General features: G+C 39.8%; 1 protein-coding gene across 1 annotated transcript; it reads left to right on the top strand.

Moving 5' to 3' along the window:
• Nucleotides 1-1977: 1977 nt before the first annotated feature.
• Nucleotides 1978-19924, top strand: si:dkeyp-68b7.12 (rho GTPase-activating protein 30). Its single transcript, XM_039816022.1, has 14 exons — nt 1978-2792; nt 4160-4262; nt 4747-4891; nt 5382-5464; nt 5881-5988; nt 7497-7615; nt 7977-8151; nt 9213-9310; nt 10861-10932; nt 11799-12554; nt 14028-14245; nt 14922-15541; nt 17717-17867; nt 17916-19924. Exons 1-14 carry the CDS (start codon nt 2705-2707, stop codon nt 19263-19265), a joined length of 4086 nt encoding a protein of 1361 aa, XP_039671956.1. The 5' UTR covers nt 1978-2704; the 3' UTR covers nt 19266-19924.
• The last annotated feature ends 5484 nt before the right edge of the window (nt 19925-25408 follow it).

Raw genomic sequence — 25408 nt, 5'->3', positions numbered from 1 at the left:
TATCTGTGGATGGCCTTAGCGACTACCTTACCTAAAGGCCAGTCAGCAGTAGGGATTTATATTTGCTAATATTATGTTGGATTTGTGTTAAGACTTTTTACTTTTTGAAAAAATTTAATATAATAATAATTTGGAGGCCCCCCTGCATTGACTCCTGTTGAAGATCCCTGTAGTACACCAATGCCCAAGTAATATCCAGGTATTTTCTTCTTAACCAATGTCTAAAATATAATATATAACTAAATACATTTAGTATTATGCTTAAAGCTGCAGTAGGTAAGCCTTATAAAACTAACTCTCTGTCATATTTGCTAGTAGAGTAGAACTACATTAAGCAGGTAATTTTAAGTGCCCATATTATGAAAAAAGCACTTTTTATGGGATTTGGGGTGTTATTTTGTGTCTCTGGTGCTTCCACACACATACAAACTTTGAAAAAATCCATCCATGCTGTTTTGAGTGAGATATGGTTTCTGAATGTGTCCTGCCTTCAGTCTCCTGGTGAGCTGCACGGCTTTCTACATCACAAGCCGATACGAGGGGCCTATGGGGCTAACCGTTAGCATGCTAGCATGCTAGCTCATTCTCAATGGCAAAACACTGCTACAACACACAAAACAATGGGTTGTGTCTAACTGCGTGTCAATCACTGCTCATGCACACTCATTCATTCTCCCTTGTGGGAGGAGGGGCTTAGGAGACCGTTTTGGGCTTTAGCGGAAAGGGGGGAGGGACTGAGAAGTTGTCGATGTTCACATTTTTGGGCTAAATCCTGGATCTTCACAGCACATTTAAACACAATTTTGAGGTACTTCACTTGAGTATTTCCATTTCATGATGCTTTACACTTCTACTGCATTAAATTACCACCACTGCTACAGTAACAAAGTAAAAGCATATTTAGTTGCTAATACTTCTGTACTTTTACTTATGTAACATTTTAAACTTTTACTTGTAATGGAGAGCATATTTACTTTGTGGTATTGTGGTATTCCACAATTATTTGTATTAATGTTGTAGTTTGTGATTCTTTGTTGTACTTTGTGGTTATTTTAGTACTCTTGGATATTTCACCATATGCTTTTTGCGTCCCTTGTTAGTACTTTATGGAAGCTCCTGGTACTTGGCTAAGCTGATTGATATTCTCTTTGGTTCTATGTAATAATGTGGTATGTTTGTGGTACTTTGGGATATGCTTTGTGGTGGTTTGCAGTACATTATAAAGATTCCTGTACTACGTGTTACTGTTTGTTAATCTGTAGTCATTTGTGCCAACTTGTGATTTATTTGTTGTAGTTTTAGTTTCTGTTGGGTCTTCGGTATCGTTTTGTTGCATGTTGAAGTAATTTGTGGTAATTGCACTAGTACTTTAGGAGCCTTTGTTGAACTTTGTGAGACTTCTACTGTATATAGCTCACTGAGGCCCTGTGTGTTGCTTTAGTTTGTAGGGGTTCGTATTGGCATGTAGCATTGATGTACAACTGACAGTCAAAGGAAATGGGCTGAAATGAGTTGAATTTGTCATATACAGTACGTACATTAAATGTCCATTTCTTTTTGTCAGGGTGAGACGCACACATGGAGCTCGGTCCAGAGGCAAACAGGGCACATAAAGGGAAATAGATGCATTGAACAGATACACTAAACTGATTTCCCTACTCAGTCAGCATAGGCGGAGAAACCGTGGGCCACATACAGAGAGAAAGCACAAGAGAAGGAGAGACACTCAGGAAGTTAACAGGGGAAGTTTAGTGGTTTCTTGCGTCATCATTTTATGCTGCTACTTGTTTGCCGATGCAGAGTGAAGGTAGGAACACTCTTATTCGCTTTTGAACTTTTTTTTATTTCCTCACATTTCTATGTTTGAACTCTTTCCTAAAAGTGGACAGATAGAGAGGGATGGTGGACAGAAGGAGAGCAGTAGCAGGTGTCAGGAAGATGGAGCGGGTGGGGAGTGAGTTTGAACGGCTGTGTGAGTCTATATGTTCAGGCTTAAAGAGTGCTCGACTTCCGCTGCAGTGAAAAAAGTGGGGCCGCAATGGCCGTGGCATGCAGGCAGGAAGCAGAGACCGGGCCTGGGCTGAACTCAGTCCTCAGGCCGGAGCTGAGAATGGACGTTTAGGTGGGTCCACCAGCACACAGAGACAGTATGGTGTGATTGGAGTGAAACATTCTGAGGTACACTTCCCTGAATAGGAGAAGTACAGAGGCAAGGGTGTGGCCTTTCATTCGAAAATAAATTACGTTCATCAGGGGGGAAGTAGACAGCCACATAGGCACGCTGAGGATTCAGAGCAGATTGTCGTTTGATTCTGGGGGAGATTTTGGTCCGCAACCTGAAGCTGGTGTTTGCAGAATGAGATTTGTTATTTCTGCTTTTCGCAGGGTGGACGATAACCTAAAGTATGTCCAAACGCTCCAGCTTTAACGTATGAACTCCAAATGGAATGCAGCCTATAGAGGAAACAACCTGCACCCAACAACATGCACTGAGGCAAGGGAGCCAGAAGCAGCAGCAGCAGCACGGTCAAATCTGTGAAATGTGCAGGGCCTCTACGAAGTCATTATCTCATTAACCGAGTGGGGCAACACATCCAGCAGCCACACAGACAGACAGACAGACAGACAGTCAGGCAGTCTGACGGTCACAAACAGAGCAGCTCGGGCCGGTCTGAATGTGAGGTGAAACTGCAGACGGGTAGAGATGCGGAGAGTTCGAAGAAAAGGAGGGAACAAAGACAAGGTGTTTGGATGTGATCTGCTGGAGCACCTGGCTGCCTCCAATCAAGAGAGTAAGTGAACTGACTTAGTCCTGTAACCATTTTCTTCATGACAGGCATTACAACACACACACACACACACACACACACACACACTAAACACCATGCTGTACAGATTATATATCAATAGATGTGTATGTAACCTCACCAGAAACAACAGTGTTAATAATCATACAGAGTTTATCTAACAATATGTGTAAGATATGGATAAATGTCCTCATTTAGTTGGCCAAATAGAAGTGTTACCCAATGTGTTTTTGTGAATATTTCAAAACCACAAATGACATCCTCTAAACTTCACTCTACCGTTGGTAAGAGAATCATTCAACGGGAGTGATGGTTTTCTACAGTTGATATTTGGTCAGAACATTTGTCATGTTTTTTAAAAATGCTTGGTTTGTCATTTTGAAGTAATGAGAAACACTTGCACATGCATTTTTATAGTACATGTTCAATCATTTTTTCAAGCCACACAGCATTAACCACACCGGGTCTACACAAATGCTCGAATGAGTAACTCTTGAGCACTTTATATTGTGAGCCTCGTGAGTACATGCGACTATTTTATTTCTCTCAGTAGTCTGTGTTCAACAGTCCATCCTGCCATTGCAAACTCCCTCAGAGTGGATTTTGCTTTTTCATTTTGAACATAAACGTCTGTACTAATCCATCCAGTAGTTGGTGAGATATTTCAATAAACAAAACCAAAAATAGGAACCTGATGGAGACTCCAGCGGAAATGTCAGAGAATCTGCAAAGTCAGTAGGACTTATCCTCTGTGGACCATGAATGTCTCTATGAATTTTTATGGCAATCCATTAAATAGTTGTTGAGATATTTCAGGCAAAAACAATGGTTTCCCAAAATACATGTCTGTACATTGTGTCTTAAATCATTTTTGATACAGTACTCATACTCCATGCTTTCAATATGTTACGATATGATGCTAATACATATTTGCACTACATATTTTGTGCATTACATGTTTGGCAATCATCAGCAGGTACATAATCATAAATGATTTGCAGGTGCTGGTTAACAATAATCTGCAAAAAATGGGGAAAAATCCCTGCACGTTGCTATTTCATTCCCAAAGCTTCTTTTTTTCTCCATAAACATGATGTTTCAATCACAACTAGGTGTCCATATAGAATAAAATAAGTCATAGTCACGACATAGCAGTGTGACTTTCTTTATATCACCTATGTGTCACAATAATCGAAACATATAAGGGATCTGACTACTGTTTATGAAACACAGAGAAACACACAGAATCAATACATAAAAGCAGATTTTTTTGGAATGAAGTCAATGAATTGAACATTTTGCATATCATTTTTATGTTAACATTCATTTCATGAATTCACTGTTTCACACAGTTCCTCAGGTCTTGCAATACTGCAGTGAATTTGTTGAGAAACAGGGAATCGTGGATGGCATCTACAGGTTGTCTGGAGTGTCGTCCAACATACAGAAACTAAGGCACGTTTCTTTGAACCTATTATGTGTGAATGTATGCTCCACCGGAGTTTTAATGTTGTGTTGATATATACCTCTAGAGCAGATGTAGATGTTAAAATAGGCTGGTTGCATGAAAATAAATTTATATTAATGTATTATTTATACATCATGTTTTAATGTTTAACATACATGTGGAAGGCACAGGGAATCCTTAAGCTTAACTTTAGGCTACCATAGTGGCTACCTTACCTGTAGTAAGTTTATCTTCAATGTGTAAATTAATAAAAAAAATATATACATATAGGCCAATTTATCTTTGCTATTACTTATATGTTGGATTCATAGTATTGTATATTGTTAGACAGATTTTCCTTTTTGAAAATCTACATTTTCTTTTAATAATTTGGCGGCGCCCCTGCACTTACTCTGAGGATCCCCTTAGGGGTCACGGACCCCTTGTTGAATATCGCTGCTCTAAAGTGAATCTATGTGTGCATACAACCAGGGGTGAGTTTGAGAGCGAGGGGACTCCAGATCTGCACAAGGATGTGTACCTGCAGGACATCCACTGTGTCAGCTCTCTGTGTAAAGCTTACTTCAGAGAGCTGCCCAACCCTCTGCTCACATACCAGCTGTACGACAAGTTTGCGGTGAGTAGCTCCGACATGCAACCATTTCACATAAATAAAGTACCTATGATGAGTTAACAATGTCCATCCTAAATGAAATATTCAAAATTCAGAAATGTTTTAGTGTACCGATGACGACAAAATGGAGTGGTTGTTTAAATTGAATGTGTATAAGTTGGCGATCTTTGTCTCTGAAGCATGGGGAAAATGACAAGAAGATTAATTTGTTTAATATAGTATGTAATTTATGTTGCTACTATTTGGTATGTGATCCTTTGTTGTAAATAATGGTGTGTTGTAAGCCTGTTTGGGCTGGACATATTTTTTCATGCAAAAAAATGTATTCATTGAAATTACTCATTAATTTCCTAGCCTGGAAGTATATGAAATATATACATCAGATTAAGTCCAGATCTCCCTATATGTGCCATATTTCCAACAAATACTAAATTAGAATTAAAAGTGATACATTGTACTAACATATTCTTTTAAACCCACATCTGTGTTACAGGAGGCTGTGGCCATCCAGCTGGAGGAGGACAGGCTGGTAAAGATCCGAGATGTGCTGCAAGAACTACCGGCACCACATTACAGGTACAGTCCAGTATAACTGTCTGAGGGCCTCTTTTATTCATTACATGCTGCTTTCTACATGAAAACTACATAAAAACGTTTCTGCGCTGAGAAAGCAGGTTAAAGTCTGTTTTTCTCTGCAGTTAAACCATCCAGTGGGAACCCTTACAGTTTTTTTTTACATTATTTTACTTCCAGTTTGGATGATTTTGGGGGATTTTTACAAAGTCCACACTAGTTAGGAAAAACTGGGGGCATCTACATGTGGCCTGCCTTTTTGTTCAGTTTTTCAACTTTCTTCTTCCTTCTAGCCTCTTGTTAAAGTCATTAACACAGTCATCAACATAGAGATAAATGATTTAGCCAATTCACACTATTTGAAAGCTTTTATTTTGTTTGTCACTCATTGACTCAGCGCTTCACTCTCTTGCCATCAGGACTCTGGAGTTTCTGATGCGCCATCTTGTCAGAATGGCCTCTTATTGCTCAGAGACCAACATGCACTCCAGGAACTTGGCCATCGTCTGGGCCCCCAATCTGCTCAGGTTTGCTCATATTATAATGTTTCATAATATATGTGAGGTGCCTTTGAGCAAGACACTGAGCCACACTCTGCTGGGATATATCAGAGGTGGAAAGAGTACAAAAATATTCTACTTGAGTAAGAGTACTATTACTTTGATGAACTTTACTTAAGTACAAGTAAAATTACGGGTATAAAAATCTACTCAAGGAAAAGTAAAAAGTAGCTCATTTAAAATTTACTCAGGGTAAAAGTTACTTAGTTACTTTTTAACAGCAGAGAGACATATGCTTTTTTATATTTATACAAATTTAATAGCTTTTTCATACTTATTGTACTTTTTTATTCAAATCACAGTATTTGAATAAGGGGACAAAGCCACTTTTGATTTGAGTTTGTTGACAGATAGTTTTTTTTTTTACTCAGTAAAGGATAAGATTTAAATTTAGCAAAGTGCAATACTTCAAACAAAACATATTGAGGTGGACAAAAAAACTACCTAGTTACAGTAACGTCATTAATTGTAAATCGTTACTTTCCACCTCTGGAAAATATACACAAGCTGTTTCAGAGGAACACGAAGCAGGATTGATTTGTCATGATGCTTAATTTGATTTGTCATGATGCTTAATTTCCCCATTCCTTCCATACATTCATCCCTACCCATCTTCTCATCCTTCCATTCATTCATTCTTTCACTGTTTTCCCCTCTACCTTCCCTCCTTCCGTCACTCTACTTCATTTTCTCCTGCATTTATTCATTAATCCTTTCAATAATCTATCTATCAGGGCTGCACTATATGAAGAAAATATGCAATATTCAAAAATGTTGTTGGATATTGTTGCGATAAATAAAAATATGAAGGGTTCTCAGTCCTGGCTTTGCTTTCAATATTCTGCCAAAATACATCAAACTGCTTGTTGAATTTAGGGCGCCTGGGTAGCTCACCTGGTGGAGCCCATGTATAGAGGTCCACTCTTCGATGCAGCGGCCGCAGGTTTGACTCCGACCTGCAACCCTTTGCTGCATGCCATTCCCCCTCTCTCTCCCCTTTCATGTCTTCAGCTGTCCTATAGAAATAGAGGCCTAAAATGCCCAAAAAATAACCTTTGAAAAAAACACTTGTTGAATTTAAAACAAATGAAAGGAAATAATTTCTAACATTCTTTTATTGAACAAATTGAACATTGAATGGAATATAAAAGGCACCACTAAAAATGAATGACAGTTACATTTTAAAATGCAGTTTTCTGCTGATTTTTATCTACAGTATATATCCAACACAAAAAATCTCTGAGGGTCTATCGTGATGTGTCGCAGCCTTTCGCGATGTGTCGCATCCTTTCACAATGTGTTTATTGCGCCAGTTGATATCGCCATGATGATAAAAAAACTATATATCTGTTTATTTATTCACCTGTGGTTATCCTTGCTTTATTTTCTGTCAACATGCATTTGATTTCTTCTTTTCCATTTTTCTTTCCAACAACCAATCAATCAATCAACCAATCACCCAATCTGTGTGTTAGGTCCAAGGACATTGAGGCGTCTGGGTTTAACGGTACAGCAGCCTTCATGGAGGTCAGGGTTCAGTCCATCGTGGTGGAGTTCATCCTTAACCACGTCCCTCAGCTGTTTCCTGAACAAGGTAACACACCGGCCTGATAATAACACTTTGTTTCCATTTGGTTTCACACGCCTAACTCAGTGGTTTCCCTGGGTTTATCGAAGACTTAGGTGTGCATATTTGGCGGAGGGATTTAGGGGTCGTTCCTAAAGAAAATGTTGTTTTTCAATTAAAAATAACATGCAATTCGACATAATTTTTGACCATTATAATCACCATATATGAGTCTAAAACTTTGGAAAAGCTAGCGCAGATAATAGATAACGCTCAAAAAGCTTAAGATAAAACTTGCTAAAAAAGTCCAACCGCACCTAAGACTTATAATGGTAGGGAAAACCCTGCTAACTATGCATACTGACTTACTTCTGCTTTCTGTATTCAGGTGCATCAAACGAGAGAAGAAAGTCCCTCCCCTCCCCGTCAGCGATTTCCAATCAGGAGGAAGGGTTTTTCAAGTCCTCTTCTATGAAGCCTCTCCACAACTTTGGTAATATCAGTCCAGGAGACGGTCCTCTAGCCATGAGACCTTACCACTCCATCATCGAAGGCACTGACAAGTTAGTACACTCATTATTTTTTAGGACTCATCTGGTTGATCGGAAGTTTGTCATAAGCTATGTTTCCATCCACTTGTCAATCGAAATATCTAAAGTTCGCTAAAAACTTTCATGCGACTAAAGCCGGTGAGAGTGTGTTTCCGTCCAACAGCTTTAAAGCGAATAAAAACCTGTTGCGTAATGACGTCACATGCTGTTTTGTGGTCAAATTGGTATATGGAATACATTTCAGACAGGTGTTTCCATTATTTTTCGTACTAAATCACACAACATTCAAGCTAACATTTGCGACCAAAGTTTTGATCGCCAAAATGTACAAATGATTAATACTGCACAAGTTGTAATAGTGCTTATGTGCCAACTCATAGCGACATATCAAGCTATAATAAGACAACAACGACGCTATCAAAACATTGCTATGATGATGCAGAATCACGTTATTGCATTTCTTAGATTGCAGTAACTTAGATAGCCGTTATATTTAGCTGGTAATTTAAATTTAAAAAGTCTCTTGTTCATCCACTGCAAAGAAAGCGGAAATACGAGGCGGAAATGATCTAAAACTTCTTCTTCTTTGTTTTATGGCGGTTGCAACAATAAAATTACCTAAAATGTAATCACAGTTCATTATTTATTTGGCAAACAGCGTTTACATCAGCGTTTATTGCATAAGCTGATTAAGAGAAAATCCGATGACATCGAATGTACAAACTTGGTGTCGATATTCATGAAATTCAATCAAATTGTATTGTTTCCGTAAGGCACTTTTCATTCCATATTACTTTGTTCGCATAAAAATGTGTGGATGGAAACATGGCTATACACAGGTCAAAGGTCAATAATTATCACCTGGTACATCCTCTGTAAGATGAGGAAAATAAAGAGATTTAAAGTGACAGTACAGTGCCGTGCATGCATTTAGAGAACCTTAGCTCATGTTAGACCTGATTGTAAGGGTACAATATTCGTGGTTGAAAGATGCTTACAGTGTTTTCCTGCCATGATGATATTACATCAAGTAACTCATTTATAAAACAGGTTCTTTTCTGTGTGTCGTTCAGGAGGAAAGGATCTCTCAAAGGCAGGAAGTGGATGTCCATCTTCAACATCGGGGGGCGGTTCCAGGACAACCGGCGGAGGCACAAACACTCAGCCAAAGGTACAAAACCTCATTATGGTTATTAGTCCTGCTAGTTGACCTTGATGGTTTCCTTTTAAATGAATTACAATGTTTTCCATCTGTGTTTATTGTTTAACTACATTCTACAATTTAAACTGTAAAACCCTCCCATTGAGGTTCATACATGTGTATAGCAGGGGAAGATGACTCACTTCTCTGGCAAAGGAAGACACTTCTGTTGAAAACTGATAATCATAATTGAAAATGTCTGACAAATATTGTGGCCTCTGGTAATGTTAGTTAGGCAAGTTAGGCAACTTTGGTTTCAACATGGGGGTGAAATTCTCTGCAACAATTTATGGTGCATATGTCATTATTTATGCAAAGGAAATTATATAAGGTCCTAGACCTAAATGATGCTGTAATTTGTACATAAATAAGACAGTAAGTAAGTAGAAATTATGTGGTCTTTATTAGACAGGAAATGACACAAAACACAGTTTTAGACACCATACACCTAAATTATGCTGTGACTAGAAACTCTGTATATTGCCGTATTAAACCCAAAAATATACTTATAAGACACTGTTATACCAAATTACACTCTATTTAGAAACCAAATATCGGGCAGAGCCTTTTAGTATCATTTGTTGCTCAAATGAGAAGAAAAACTATGTCAAACCACATTGAGACCTCTGGTCTACTTCACACAGTCCCTCATGGATGCTCTCCGGAGTCCCGCCGAATTAGTAGGTGGTATATATATATATATTAGAACATTGAATGCCTTGTTACTATCCAACCACATATAGGCTTTAATTTACATTACATAATATACTGATAGCAGCTTGGTCACATAAGAAAGAAAAGTTGAACGGTCTTCATATCTCTTCTGTCCTTTGCCAAAATAACACACACACACACACACACACACACACACACACACACACACACACACACACACACACACACACACACACACACACACACACACACACACACACACACACACACGCGCAAACACACACACACACAAAGAATAGACACACTCTGCCGTAAACCATAGCCCATAATATGTAATAAATAGGCTATGTAATAAACATTGTCTCGGAAATTATTAGCTCCTAATCCAAGAATTCCTTAAAAGCCTAATTTGGACTGGTGAAAAATGAATATTTCAAAGTGTAATTCCCGCTTTTTCTTTATTTTGCCGAGATGCACTTGTATTAACAGTAAATACCTGTAACCTTCTGAGACAGTGCTGTAATATATTTATGTAATATAATGCTGTTTATTATTTTCTCCCAGAATGCATTGCCATTTACAGTATGATCCTGTACAACATTAAAACAGTAAGATACTGTGAGATTTTAGCTGTAAATTTACATCAAAGGATTACAGTTTAGTTACATCCTTATTAGGGACAGAAGTGAGATGCGTTGTTATTTCCCACTGTTCTATCTTATTAGAAGGTCATTTGTACCATATTACAACAGAACGGTACCGTACTCTGAAGTGAGATCCATCTCTCCCTTCCGTCCCTCGTTTCTTTACCCTCAGCCCAGTTTCATATTTTCTCTTTGTTTCAGAGAAAGACAGGCCTGCTTTGAGACCGGCAAGAAGCATGGACTCCCTCAGCACCCCACCCTATCCAAACGAAGGTACTGCTCTTGTTGCACATTTCCCAACACATTGTCAGAACGATAAATATTTCAACGATTGAAGAAACTAATTATTTAACTCTGCGCACACAAAGGAGAAATAAAAACCCATATCTGTTTTGTTTGCCCAAAATGACCAAAATAAATGTATAGATAAACACATTCTCATGTAACTAAAGCATGGAGATGCCTGCCTGTGAAACTTAATGTATTACATCTTGTTTGTGCTGCTCAAATAAATAAAAAAACAACATTTGAAATACTCAAAAATACTAGTCCTTACATAAACAATGTCCCTGTTTCCCTGAATCATCAGCAGAACATGCTTTCAATATAGGGACTATTTTATAAAAAAAGTAGTTCCAGGGGAAATGTTTGACTGTATTATTCAGAGTAACTGGGAATTGGGAATTGCAAGACACAACAAATTGTAATGCTTAGAGCACCACAACCAGAAAAAAAAGATTACTTTGACTTTTGAGAAGTTTCAGAGACAGATTAAGACCCTGCACATAAAAACTGAACATCTTTCATGGCAGGACAACCCTGAGGATATGTGGGGGAACTTTTCTAGTTTGTGTACTGACCCCTTAACCCTCGTGTTGGCGCTTTTGTCATTTTTTTTTTCTTAAACATTTTAATTGTACTTGCGAAGAGTGTTGCATGGAACCATCCATTATTTTTGGGCAATTTTGTTGAAAGAAACCCTAATTTCTGATATAGAAAACCTTGAAAAGGGGTTAGACCAAAGATACACATCTTTCTGTGAAACAGATTAAAAGTCATACTTTGGATCAGATAAAAAGTAAAAAAAAAAAAGTTACACTTAGCCTCTGGTTTTATCTGTCCGTTTTATTTCTTTGCAGTTTCCAGACGTACCGGGCAGCGCCCTCCATCCACCAACTTGTCTCCCCTGGTCACCCCCTCCCCCAACTCTGGCTCTGAGGTCACACCATCCGCCGGCGCGATCGGTGGCAGTGAATATGCCGTGACGTACCGCAGGGGAACAGGGTTAGTGAGCGGGGGTTCGGGGACCCAGGGCACCTACACTTCCTTTGGCTCCGAAGGTTTGGGAGTCACAGGCAACAAGACTCAGTCCAGATCCCCGGGACTCTCCACTAAAGTGGGCCGAAGAGCAGCCATGCACATCACAGGGCCCACCACGGTCACTGTGCCCCTTCACATCACCTCCAACCTGGCATTAGGGGTGCTGCAGGGGGGCGGGGGCGACAGGGTCATCCACCGGGGCAGGGATAAGGATGCAGGGGACAGGGTGGAAGGGAGGGAGGGAGGAGAGAAGGTGGAGAGGAGTGAAAGCAGAGGAATGGAAAAGAAGGTGGAAGAGAGCAGAAAGGTTGAGGAAGAGGAGAAGAATTCCAGTGAGAAAGTGACAGGCAAGAAAGGAGTGGCGGAAGCAGCATGGAATACAGTGGCAGGTGGTGGTGGGGAGGAAGAACGGGAAGTACAGAAAGAGGAGGAGGAGAAGGAGGAAGAGGAGGAGGAAGTCAGAGAAGAATGTAGCTGCAAGCCAGAGCTGGAAGATGTGCCCAGAGAGGAACAAGCCTCCAACACCGAGGAAGATACTGCTGTTGGTGATGACAAGGATGGTGACGACTACATGGGTAATTTCACCTATTTCATAAGCATATACGTTTATTTTATTGCATTCAGTGGTGGAATGTAACTAAGTAGATATACTCAAGTACTGTACTCAAGTACAAATTTCAGGGTACTTGTACTTTACTTGAGTCTTTTCTTTTCATGCCACTTTCTACTTCTACTCCGCTACATCTCAGAGAGAAATATTGTACTTTTTACTCCACTACATTTATCTGACATCTTTAGTTACTAGTTACTTTACACATTAAGATGTTTGCACACAAAACACGTGTACTATAGTTTATACATATGATGTTTTATTGTAAATGAAACTAGCCAACAATATAACAGCTACAAGTCCAGCTGAAATGATTGGACCATTAAACTGTTTGGATCGGTTCCAGTTTCTAAAATGAGAGTTTCTAAAATGGGAGTACTTTTACTTCAAAACTAAAAATGAACTTTGTTCCCCACTACCACCAGTATGTACACCACTTACACCAACTTATTACCACTAGTTTTACAATTATTTTTGAAATTTGTGGTCAATAAACCTCATTCATATCAAATCATACCTAATTGTTTTGTTAAAAAGCAGAAATTATAAATTGTTTTGAAAAATAGTTAAGATCAAAGGCAAAGTTTAGTCAGGATACTGTATTGAAACCATTTAAAAAAAAAATTTAAAGGCTATACATTTGAATAATACCCAGAATTCAATGAAAGTAGTGATCCGATCCTACATTTTACTTGCGAAGAGCGTTGTATGGAACCATCCGTGTTATTTAGGGGCAATTTGTTTGAATTTTTGATATGGAAAGTTTGAAAACGGGTCAATTTTGACCCAAGGACAACAGGAGGGTTAAGTACATTTTCCAGATGATACTTACATACTTTAACGTTTTCAATGCAGAACTTTTACTTGTAACAGAGTCGTTTTACAGTGTAGTATTAGCATGGGCGATTTTAGACCCTTTTTAGGGGGGCTCAAGCCCTAAATTTTACCTCAGCCACCCTACAAATTATAATAATACATTGTTTTTTAAATCAATTTTGGTGCTTCAAGTGAGAGTTTGCGAACTTGTCTGTTAGTGACAGAGGACAAACAATTACAGGTTCAAAGGGCTTGAAACAGGTTTAATATCCTGTGTGTCTGTCGCCGATGCTATGCACCTGTAACCCGGTCAAGGAAAGGGTTAACAGAGACGTAGTTTTGGCCAATCAGAGGTGGTTGTGCAAGACTCCATCCGTTTAGTTCCATCACTATGATTATTACATGATTAATAACGTTGTTGTTCAGTAGCTAGCGCAGAGATTATCGGCTAATGAAATTACTGATTTAGCAGGAGGGGTTAACACTTTTGCAAGGCACTGTGTCACATTCTCATTAGTGGCTGAGCCCCCCTAAAGGTCTGATCCTGGAATCGCCCCTGGGTATTAGTACTTTTACTTAAGTAAGAATCTGAATACTTCTAAATAATATAAGCTCTTTCTAGTCTTAGACCGTGCTTCATTTCCAGAAATGAAAGGGCTGAACCCAGCTGATTGTGAGCCAGTGGTGACTCCGCCTGCTGGAGACTGTGTGTTTGACACGTCTGACGTCCACAACTCCACTGCGGTGGAGGGGGACGACCAGGAGATGTCGGGCTACGTTCAAGATAACTTTGAATTCCTGGACCAAATGGACTGCATGGACAGCAGTGTCTCCTACCAGGTGTGTGTGTTGTTGTATCTGTACTAGTCTCACATTGTCAGCTCTATCTCCACAGCGCTGTGGAGTAAGGTCTGGCTCCTCCACAGATGCATTCTGGGAGAAAAAAACACTCTGGGTTGTTTGCATTTCTTTGAAATGAAGTTAACTGGTGACACAACCTGAGCAGTAACCTGAGCTATTTAAATTAGCTGGATACATGGTTAAACCTCAATTGCTCTTACCAGTGTATCGCCGTGTGCACAATTCCACCAATCGGTCCCAATACCTCCCAGTTAGAGAGTAAATGCCTTAAACATATTCTTTGTAAATCTTTACAATCATTCCCCCAAAGAAGCAAGCAGGCCTGCCTTGTTGCACCATCCAAATTTTCTTGAAAACTTGCAAAATGTGTAGCTTGCTAGCTCGAAGTTTGTTGTTGTTTCCCGAAGCGACCACAGTTTGAGAATGGCAACACACAGAGAGCGGAAGGGGAGGGACATCCTGCGCGTGGCTCACATGCCGGAACTCGTGCAATTATCCTGGAAATATCTTCTGTTGATCCAGAGTGTATTTATACAGACAAGATTTTAACAGTAATTTAAGGTGGAAAATATTTCTTAACACATATTCTTTGGGGTAAAAGCTAAATGATGAGTTTTCTCCCTTGCACTTCCTGTCTCTTTATTTTACCTCTCAGGTGACCGAGTTCTCCGTTGAACCTCCCGGATACTCAGATGATGAGTATGAAGTGATGGTGCAAGCGCGGCCTTCCAGTCATCCTGCAGAGCTGCAGACAGTCCTGCCACCAGCTCCTCAAACACGAACCCAGAGCCAGGCAGAGTTAAATCCGCACAGGCCGCTCAGCCTCGACTTACACAACCGACACACTAAATCCCTCAGCCTGCCGTACATGACCTCCCCCATCCACGGGCCGGAGGAGTCCTGCTCTGAAGAGGAGGCTGCAGTGGAGGACAGCGATGACAACGATTTCAGCAGCGAGGAAGACGACAGCATGTTTGTTAAAAGCCTTCCCCCTGATTTCTTCTTAAAGAATTTGAGCTTTGAACCAGACACTCACGAACAGGACAGATGCACTCTAGATGGAGTTCCTGCACATCAATCCCAGAGCTCTGCGGACAGAGGATGCCAGTCACTGAACTTTGCATTTTCTGCACGTGAAGAATCAACTGTTGGAGATCTGGAGCAGGTGGAAGGGAAAGATAAGGGAGAAGATGATGCGCTGCAAGAAAAGGAGATAACAAAGAAGGAAGAGGAAGCTCACTGGGGAAGAGAGCAACTGGAAAAAAATAGGCAAAGGTGAAATTGATACCTATTTGACATTTAAATATATAACAATATATGTATGTATAACACACCTGTTATTTCATGTATCATGCAAGTGCATTTCTGTCAGTCGTAGGCTGAGCTGATGAACTACTCATCACTGAATGCACCTTTAAGGCTGCTTTAACCAGTATTCTATAATAACAGGGGCTTAGATGAGTAGTCCTGAAACTTTTTTCAATATTGTACCGCATTTGAATTGTTTTTTTTAAGCCAAGTACCCTCTGACCGGCGAAAAACCTTTTTGGTAGAATAAAAAAGTCTATATAAGGAAGTACAATACAGTGATAGATTTACTCAACAACAACCATGTAAGTGAAACACATTTAAATACTACATTTCAAATGTTTAGAATCCATCACTAAATTCATTCATTATTATAGTATAATTATTTTTAGGAACTATGCGTGACATATTTTTAAATGTTGCAAAATGAACATTTTGCAACAATCTTACAGTACTCCAAATTTCCCCAATTTGAGAAACACTGGCTCAGATGTAATGTGAAAGGTGTTGCCTGACGTGATGAACCCACACATAATTACAGAGCGTTTTAGCTTTGTTCAGTTCATTCATGCAGCAGGCAGCTGTTTTCTGAAAAAAAAACACTCTGCTCCACGTCAAACGGCAGGCTAGTTAGTGAACATAGCGGATAATTTAGCACCTAAAAAGCCGAACAGGCTGGATGTGTAAATAGGCAATTGTTTGCTAAGAAGTTCAACTTTAAAAGGTGATAATATGTCAAAGTTGTGTTTACAGCTTGTTGTGCTGCCCCCAAGTGGCCAAAAAAATCAGTTAATGAAGGTTTAAAGCATAATGTTTAAAGGAGGAAAAAAAAAGACAATAAAACACACTCTGGCTCTGGCTCTATTCAGTTTTGCCGCTGCTACCTTACTTGGCCTGGTATGACCAGTAGCCAACAGTAGTTGTACAGTAGTATATCTTAGCTAATGTTAGCAAACCTTGGATAGATATTTCTGCCGACTGACAGTACTGCGTCAGTTAACTAACTGTTTTTGCGTTTACCATTATTTTGCAATTGCTCCCTGCAAAAGTAACAACACCAACAGCGAGTTTAAATTGACATACTTCAGCACCACCCACGGGTATCAGAGAGGGCTCTGTGGCAGACAGCAAGGCACGCCACTATTCCGCTTTTTACAAATATAAAATTAGGCCGTTAAAATATTTTGAAAGGCGGGCGCCTGTGTAGCTCACCTGGTAGAGCGCACGCCCATCAAAAGTCTCCTTTAGCGCCATATAACGCACTTTATCTAAGCGCGCTTGGTCGGGACTGTTGGCGTCCCTTTTGATGCAGTTATGTTAAGGAAAAGGTCGTGGGTGGGCTTACGTTTCCATGACACGCGGGAATAATGGGACGGTTAAAGAAGAAATCGACTTTAGGAAACGTGCCACGCGGGGACACGAAAACCTGTCTCCTGGTTGTAAATCCTGTGTTTGACCCATCCGCCACCCCAACCAATGTCCCTACGCGGAATGTCGGCCTTACATACTACTCGCTAAACGCCGTGTAGCTGCTGCTCTCCCCGCTACGTTATACAAACACGCTGAAGGGCGCTATTTTTGTCAGTTCAGACACTGACAGCCACTGTCCAAACGTCCGTATTTTACGAGTTCGGAGTGAAAACGGGTTGCGCACATATACGGAGGCTCAATTCTCAACGCAGCAGGCCTGGTTTCGACTCTGACCTGCGGCCCTTTGCTGCATGTCATTCCCCCTCTCTCTCCCCTTTCATGTCTAAGCTGTCCTATCAAATAAAGGCCTAAAAATGCCCCAAAAATAATCTTTAAAAAACTATATATATATATTGAAAGGTCATATAATCATGAAACAATTCTCCAAATATTGCCGTGAATAAAGTCAAGCTATCATGAAATGGGCAAAAAGTAGATCTCATGTTTTTGCAGTGTGTTTAGCCCTCATAAATAAATTTTAAAAAAGTTCTTCCAAATCACAAAATAGTTTCTCCCAAATCACACCAATGTAACACACATTATACGCTAAATAATAAAAACTAACTGTTAATGCAATGTAAAATCAACTAAATACACTGAAACTTCATTTTGTCCAAAGCAAGATATCGCTGTCTTAAATGTTAAATGGTTCTATGTGTCATCCATCTGCAGGGAAGCGACAGAGGAAGTTGTCATGGAAGACCCTCCGAGTGACAAAGAACAACCTCTCACTCCAGAGGCATCGACGCACTGCTGCGAAGACTTCCCACTCCCGAGCGATGACGAATCAAGCACCGTTGCCGACCTAAAGGCGGAGGAGGAGGCGGAGGAGGAGGCGGAGGAGGAGGAGGAGGAGGAGGAGGAGGAGGAGGAGGAGGCGGACGTGTTTGACAATCATCGCAACGATTACCCACCTCGTCACGACGTCCCGGAAGAAACCAATGACATTTCTTTAGAGGAGAACGGAGACTTTTCTGTAAGGGCAACAGAGCAGCCCCAAACCTGTGATACCAAAGAGGGAGACGGGGATGAGGGCGAGGACAGGGAGGTGTACAAAGAGACAGAGGACATATGTCAAGGAATGGTTCTGGAAATAAAAGAAAGGGATGATGACATGTGGGAAGAAACCACTGAGGGGGGCATTGAAGTGATAGCTGAAGAAAAACATGAAGAAATGATGCAGGGAGGCGACACAGAGCATGATGGTGCAATTTGTAGGACAGGCGGGGACATTTGGGTTGAACTTGAGGATGTTGTATGTGAATTGATAGAGGATAAGGAAAGCAAGCAGGTCGAGGCGAAGGGTGCAAGAGAAAGTGTCGGTGGGGAGGGAGACACGATCGGCGATGTCAGAGTCGGAGAAGAGGAAGAGCAGGTAGCAGAGGTTTCAGGAGAGGGAACGGTGGAAGTGGAAGTGGAAGTGGAAGTGGACGAAGAAGAGACGAACGAGACAGAAGTTAGAGAAGAGGTGGCGGAGGAATCAATGGAGACGGATGAGGAAACGCTCACAGACGCAGAGATGCAGCAGGAGTTGGGGGAACAAGAGACAAACGGAGGACTTACAGAGACATGTGAACCAGAAGAAGCCATTCACGGGAAGCATGTCGTGAATGAGGAAGCCCAGCAGCACGACAGAGTGGACAAAGAGAACCATGACAAAGAGAGAGCCGACGAGCAACGTAGAACACCGCCAAGTGTGGACAAACGGCTGAAAGAGGTGAGGCGCGATGTGAAGGAGTTCAAAGAGGGCAGAAAGTGCGAGGAAAGTGCCAGCAGCCAAGGAGGAGTGGGAAGGAAGCTGGTCATCTCCAAAAACCCGAGGGTCTACCAAGTAAAAGCCGTGCCGGTCGTGCCCCCGAAGCCGCAGCACTGCAAAATCACCGCCCTGACCATGCGGCAGCAGCAGCAGCAAAGAGACGCCGACAGAGAGAGGGAAAACACGGCCAGAGTCCCGGCGGAGCAGGGCAGAGGGTGCGAGGGAGACGGCGAAGACGACGGCGGGGGGAGAAAGGAGCAGCCGACACTCAGGGGAGGGGAGAAAGGAGAGAGGGACAGGAGAAGGGACGGAGAGGAAAGGGACGCGAGGGACACAAGCACAAACAGCCCCCTCAGCATGTGTTTCGATGAGGCAGTTGCCATAGCAACCATGAGGCGAGGGAAAGAGAAAGAGTGCGAGAAAGAGAAGGAGAGGCAGAGGGATTGGGCAAATGAAGTACAGTAGTAGAGTGTTTTTTTGTGTCTGTATATTGATATAAAGTGATTTGACTGTACAAACTATTTTTGTAGCATAATGGGCTGTATTTTATTTTCCAATACTGAGGATGTATTACCCTATTCTTGATGCAATGCTAGCCTACTAAAGATGTTAAGGTGAGTTTTATTTTTTACAACACGCAAACTTGACATGCAGCCAAGAAACTAGTAGTTTTAAAATATATATTTTTTGGGGGGGGAGGATTTTATTATTTTATTATTCAGAGAACGGTATAGAGCTGACATGAAATTATTTGGGGGACGACGTGGTAACTCGAATGATACCATTACAATAGCTGCAATTGTGCTTCCTGATATTTAGTTTAATAAAACTGAAACTGAAAGCAAACCCAGATGTTGCTGCTGAAACATGGTGAGGATAAAAGTATGCATGTGTGCCCAGAACTAGGTCTGTAAAAACGTTCACACCCCACTCCATTTTGATCAAAAGTAAAAAAAGATTAGTCTCGAATCTAGCTAACAAAACAATCTAGCACTCAAGTATATAGTTAAAGATTTTCAGAGCAGAGATGATGAATCGAATGTAGCATTTATGATGAACATATAATGTCTGCAGAAGTCAAAGTATTTTTTTGGTTATGTGAATAAAAAGATGTTTCCAAGATAGTATCAGTGTTTTTTTTATGTTCTGCATGTTTATTTATTGGAACAAGTGTCACAAAGTGACAGAGAGCCATTTTGTTATTGTTATTATTATTATTATTATTATATTAATACTGTAGTACTGACATTTAATATAATATATTGCTGACTTTAACCTGACAAAGAGCTTTATATATATATATATTTTTTTTGCATGAAGTATAGTCCAGATCCAGTTTACACTTATACAGAAACATTTTGATATGGTAATATATGCATTATTTAAAAATATGTATTATTTTAATATGCATTATTCATTGAGAATCGTTTGTTAGTATTGGGAGATAGAAATAAAGAGACGTTGAGAGGACTTTTTTTTATTTTTCATTTATTGAGAGCATTTTTTATTTTTTTATTTAACCTTTATTTTAACCAGGTTAGTCTCATTGAGATATAAAATCTCTTTTTCAAGAGAGACCTGGCCAAGATAGCAGAATAAGTATGTTACATATAAAAACAATTTACAATCACAAAACAATCACAAAAGTGGCAAAGATATCTCAAGTGCATTTCAATTCAATAAAAGGACCATTAGTTAAAACATTTGCACTTGTGGATGGACTCATGTTCTATGGTTTTAACGTAACCTTTAAAATTGTTTGAGAGCATTTGCAGTTACAAACAACACACAAAAGTACACATACACACAACCACAAAATAAATACATAAGCAACTCATATCCCAGGGAGTCTGCAAAGTCCAGCAAGGCCAATCAACAAGCAGTCCAATCCATAGCACCATTACAGTTAGAATTAGAATAGAGTTCCAATATCATTCAGTCACGCAATGTCACAAGTGTTGAATATATCTGCACAGTCTTCAGAGCTTTATAGTTCTTTGAATATCTTATAGAGTCCAAATATTCATTTATGGATGTAATATTTAGCGAGTAGAAGTAAAAGATTAATAATGAAATATTTCCCTTCCTTGTCCGTCTTAAGCTCCACCACACCAAAGAAAACATCCTTAAAACAAAAAGAGAAATCCGTAATGAAATAGGTTTGGATAAATTCAAGGACGTCTGACCAGACGTGTTCTGTGTAGGAACATTTCCAAAATAAAAATGGGAAATATCTTCATCTGACCTTTTACAGAAAGAGCATTCAGATTCAATATTTATGGTTTATTGTTTTATACTGCTTAAGCACACACTTTCTGCACTGTAAACCCAGATTTTTTTTTCTATTTAAATTTAGGAGCGATCATTACTTATTCTTTTATGTTTTGTAAAAACCTGCTATCATTACTGAACAACATTATTTAGCTGAAAGATTCATTGCACTAATCAGGTTTAGCAGAGATAACTCGGTATGTTTACTTTCATAAGAAAGCAAAGATTTTTCAGCACTACTTTGCAGATGGCGTTAGCTGCCTTGTATAGTTCAGTTTTTTTTTTGTTCTCTGTATTTTTCAGGTGTTCATGGAGTTCAGCAGGATTGTGGGCAAGAACCTCAGGCAGGAATTCTATGAGAGATTCCGAGAGAGGGAATGGCGGACAGTTGTTGACACAGATTTCACAACAGACCAATGTAGGTCCATACACATTATGTACTTGGCATTGTTTTTCATAGGTTTTGTAAAAACATCATGTCACAATGCTACTCTATTAGTTGTATAAATTCAATCCAAACGTTGCTTGGTTTGTTTAAGCTTTCTTATAGATCATTATTTGTTTTTCATTTTAGCTCTCTAACTTGTGGTGTACTACTGTGTTTAATTCCCAAAAGACTACAGAGCCAACTGTGATCCGGACACAGGTGCTCAGAGGGCTTCCTATCATCCTTGGGGACAACCCCACAAACTTCTTCAAGCAGGCTTGGTAAGTAAGCTCTTGCTTTCTTATAATTTTCCCCATTATTTATTTTTCGCCATGACACTTTTATTGATTAAAGTTGTTTTTCAAATGAGAAATCTAATAGTAAGTAAGTAAGTAAGTAAGTAAGTAAGTAAGTAAGTAAAGTTTATTTGTATAGCACCTTTCACATATAGAAATCACAAAGTGCTTCACAATAAAATGTAATACAACACAAGAAGTCACAATACAAGCAAATTGAAATACAAATAGAAAACATAACAAACAACCATAAAAACCTCTTCAGCTGCTTTTTAAAAGATTCGACAGAATCCACACAACGTAGCGAGAGAGGCAAGTCATTCCACAGCCTATAGGAGCCACTGCTTGGAATGACCGATCCCCTCTAGTTTTAAAATTAGTGCGGGGAACCACTAATAGCATCTGACCTAATGATCGCAGACTACGGGTGGGGGTATGCAGCTGTATCAAATCAGAGATGTATTAAGGAACTTGACCGTGCAAGGCTCTGAAAGTAATGACCAGGATTTTAAATTGAATTCCATACTGGACTGGTAACCAGTGAAGTGCTGCTAAAACAGGTGTGATGTGTGCTCTTTTCTTAATGTGCATTAAAAACCTTGCAGCAGAGTTCTGAACAGTCTGGAGACGATAAAGCTGATTTTTACTCAGAAAGGTAAAAAGACTGTTACAGTAATCTAAACGTTGATAATGTAATGATTGTGCTCTTCTGTTATTCTTTATTTAGGAATCTGATGATGATGATTCTTTCCGTGACCTTGACATTGGGATACTTCTCATTGAGCGTGAAAGGTGCTGTGCTCGCATCTTCCCAGCATCTCAGCCCAGCCTCGTTGAAAATCGTCATTGAGGGAGAAGTCGTGATGGACAACAGTCAAGATCTGCCAAAAGCAACGTGCATTCTGTTTGGACTCACGTGTGCACTCCATCTTAACTACCCCAAGACTATGAAGCTCACATTTCAGGTCATCCAACAGGTATTGCTCTTGTTAGGCCACGCTGACCTAAAGCCGAAGCTACAGACTTTGAAAAATCAGCTCGCAATGTAAAGAGATGTCAAGTCTACTGTAAGACGCTGTTGACTAAATTTTTCTACATTTGTTTTTCTTTCCTGTGGGGTAAACCTTTTTATTTTCTGTAAAACAAGCAGACGAACAGACACACGTAAAACGCAGACACACACACACACACGCACCCACACACAAACAACAGACACATTCAACACCCACACACAACACAGACACGTACAACACCCACACACACACCTACACACATACAATGCTGTAGGAAGCGTGCTGAAGGATGTGACTTAATTAAAACTGAGAGGAGTCGTAGCAGAAAGACATAAGACATTATTGTTTCAGTTCTTCATCAGTCTATGTAGATGGAATTCGATATTGTTCTGATATGATAGTCTGTTGGTTCATGCTCTGGCCTCCCTTCATTTAGGCCGACGAAACAGATCCTGTTTGTTTGCAGTTTCTTGAACATTTGAGTAGGGGTTTCTTGTGAATTTATGTTTTGTTTATGGATTTACCACTTTAATCTCAGGGGACATCACCTAACATGTTTTTTTCTTGTAAATTTGTGACACATTCAACACCCACACACAAACACATACAACGCCCACACACATAATTGTTTCAATGATTTGAAATGACCTTTTTCAGATTAATCATTTTAGGTTTGGACGTGTTGATGTTGACCTGATGTTAAGTTTGTCATAACAAGATTGGCTGTGTTTTGCCATGTTTCTTAAAAATAAAATGTATTGGAGCATTTAGAGGTGTTTCTTTTTATTTTCCATCAAATTTAATTGAAACAATATTTTATACGATATTTAAAAAAAAAAAAATCAAAAGCTTATTAAATTAGAGGAAAATACAGTAATTGTAATAAATGAGCAATAAGAAGTCATAATAGCTAGTTTTATCTAATGATTTTGAGTACACACTACACTGTAAAACATTAAAGAGATTTAGTTATGTCCACTTATAGCTTATACAAGTTGTGGATTTTGAACTCAAATTTATGAGTTTTTTTAAAGTTAAACTTGCATTTATTCATTGGGTCAACTATTTTAATTTTTTGTCAGATATGTATGTGTTGATTGAACTTGGGCATGTAGGTTAAGTTATCAGTTGAAAAAAAAGCAGGTGTGTGTGTTGCAACAAAAAAAGAGTTGCCTTTCGAGTCTTTTTCCACGGCAAAGTTAAAGCATGGACACAATAAATTAATTATACAGCGCAGATAAGTGATGTAGCCTATTCAAATTTCTACTAAAATATAACACGTGTTGTGGCAAACAAGAAAGCACTAGTGCCACCGGCGGAGGGAGTACCTGTCAACGGCTTGTGAATTGTGAATTTCACTCTAACGGTACAGATCCACTTGTCTGTGCGACGCTTCTGTCGCGCCGCGCTCCACTCTATTCCTATGGGTGATGTCAAGCGACTTCAACGCTCCTGCAAAGCATTCCGGGAAGGCGGCGCTACATTGGAAAAAATGCTGCGCGTCAAGAAGCTGGCCGATGCCCAGCTTTATGCAAATTAATCCGTTGAACGCGACGCGACTATCCAGTAGAAGTAGCCGAAAATCTTTCAAACTAACCTTTGTCGATCTGAAATGAAGACAGATTCAGCAACTGCACGGCCTATTTCTCACTTAAAATGTTTTCAGAAACACATTTCGGTGAACTATTTTTGTAAAATACGAGATCATATTACGAACGAGCCGCCATGACACTCTGTTGAAATTCTCGAGTAACCACACCCACGTCACGCATTCGTCCAATCAGCTGCTGGTCAGGGGCGTGGAGCATCAACCATGGCTGTATGACGTCGCGACACCACACGTCAGTCGTGTCGCAAAAGTGGAATCTCCGGATAGTCAAACTTAGCTTTTAAATGTTAAAAGTGCTTGCCATAGATCTGTACCTTTCTTTTCAAAAGTCAAACGTTTAGCTCCGCCCACATCTAGCCCAACCCCGATCTGCGTATGCAGTCAGGTGCAGTTGGTTCATTGGATGATCAATTCCCATGATGCAAGGTGGTAAATAGAGTTGTGTTAAATTTTGCTGAAAAGTTTGCAGTTTGTTCAAAATACAAATATAACTTTATGAATTCCGTTTATTAAACGTGTCTGCTTAGAATGTAGTGATTTGTTGCCTGGTAATTGTCATTGTTGTGCTGGTTTACATTTGTAACCATGAGTTAAGTGACTGTTACGTTTGATAAGAAGAGCTGGAGTATTACAGTATATAATTGTGAGCAGTAATAAGTTTACTTTAGCTGTTAATCTGTGGCGTGTCACTTCCCTAGTGGCACTTTCATGCTAAGCGATGCAAGGTCAGCAGCTTTAGATGGTCCCCTATTTCGCAAGGGGCCCTGGGGTGGCCGTGTCCAAGCACCCATGCTATCTCTGCTATAAATGTGGTTATGTTGTTTTAACTTGAAACTGTAAGTTGCAATAAAGCAGAAAAGTATGTCTGTTATACTAGGCAAGGAAGGTTTCTTGCATTATTAAAGAAAATAAATTATTTGTTTTAACTTAAAGTATGAAGTTAAACCAAGTCATAAAAAAAGTTAAATCAACTAAAAGAACAACTTTAACAA

The sequence above is a fragment of the Perca fluviatilis genome, chromosome 11 (assembly GCF_010015445.1).
Source record: "Perca fluviatilis chromosome 11, GENO_Pfluv_1.0, whole genome shotgun sequence".
Classification (NCBI taxonomy): domain Eukaryota; kingdom Metazoa; phylum Chordata; class Actinopteri; order Perciformes; family Percidae; genus Perca; species Perca fluviatilis.
Note: the sequence above shows the minus strand (reverse complement) of the source record. Positions and strands in the feature narration are given on the sequence as shown.

Coding starts and splice junctions, on each gene's coding strand:
- si:dkeyp-68b7.12 (XM_039816022.1), top strand. CDS start 2,705: ATGCGGAGAGTTCGAAGAAAAGGAGGGAACAAAGACAAGGTGTTTGGA. Junction 5,465..5,880: donor CTACCGGCACCACATTACAG/GTACAGTCCAGT, acceptor TCTTGCCATCAG/GACTCTGGAGTTTCTGATGC. Junction 14,246..14,921: donor ACAGCAGTGTCTCCTACCAG/GTGTGTGTGTTG, acceptor TTTACCTCTCAG/GTGACCGAGTTCTCCGTTGA.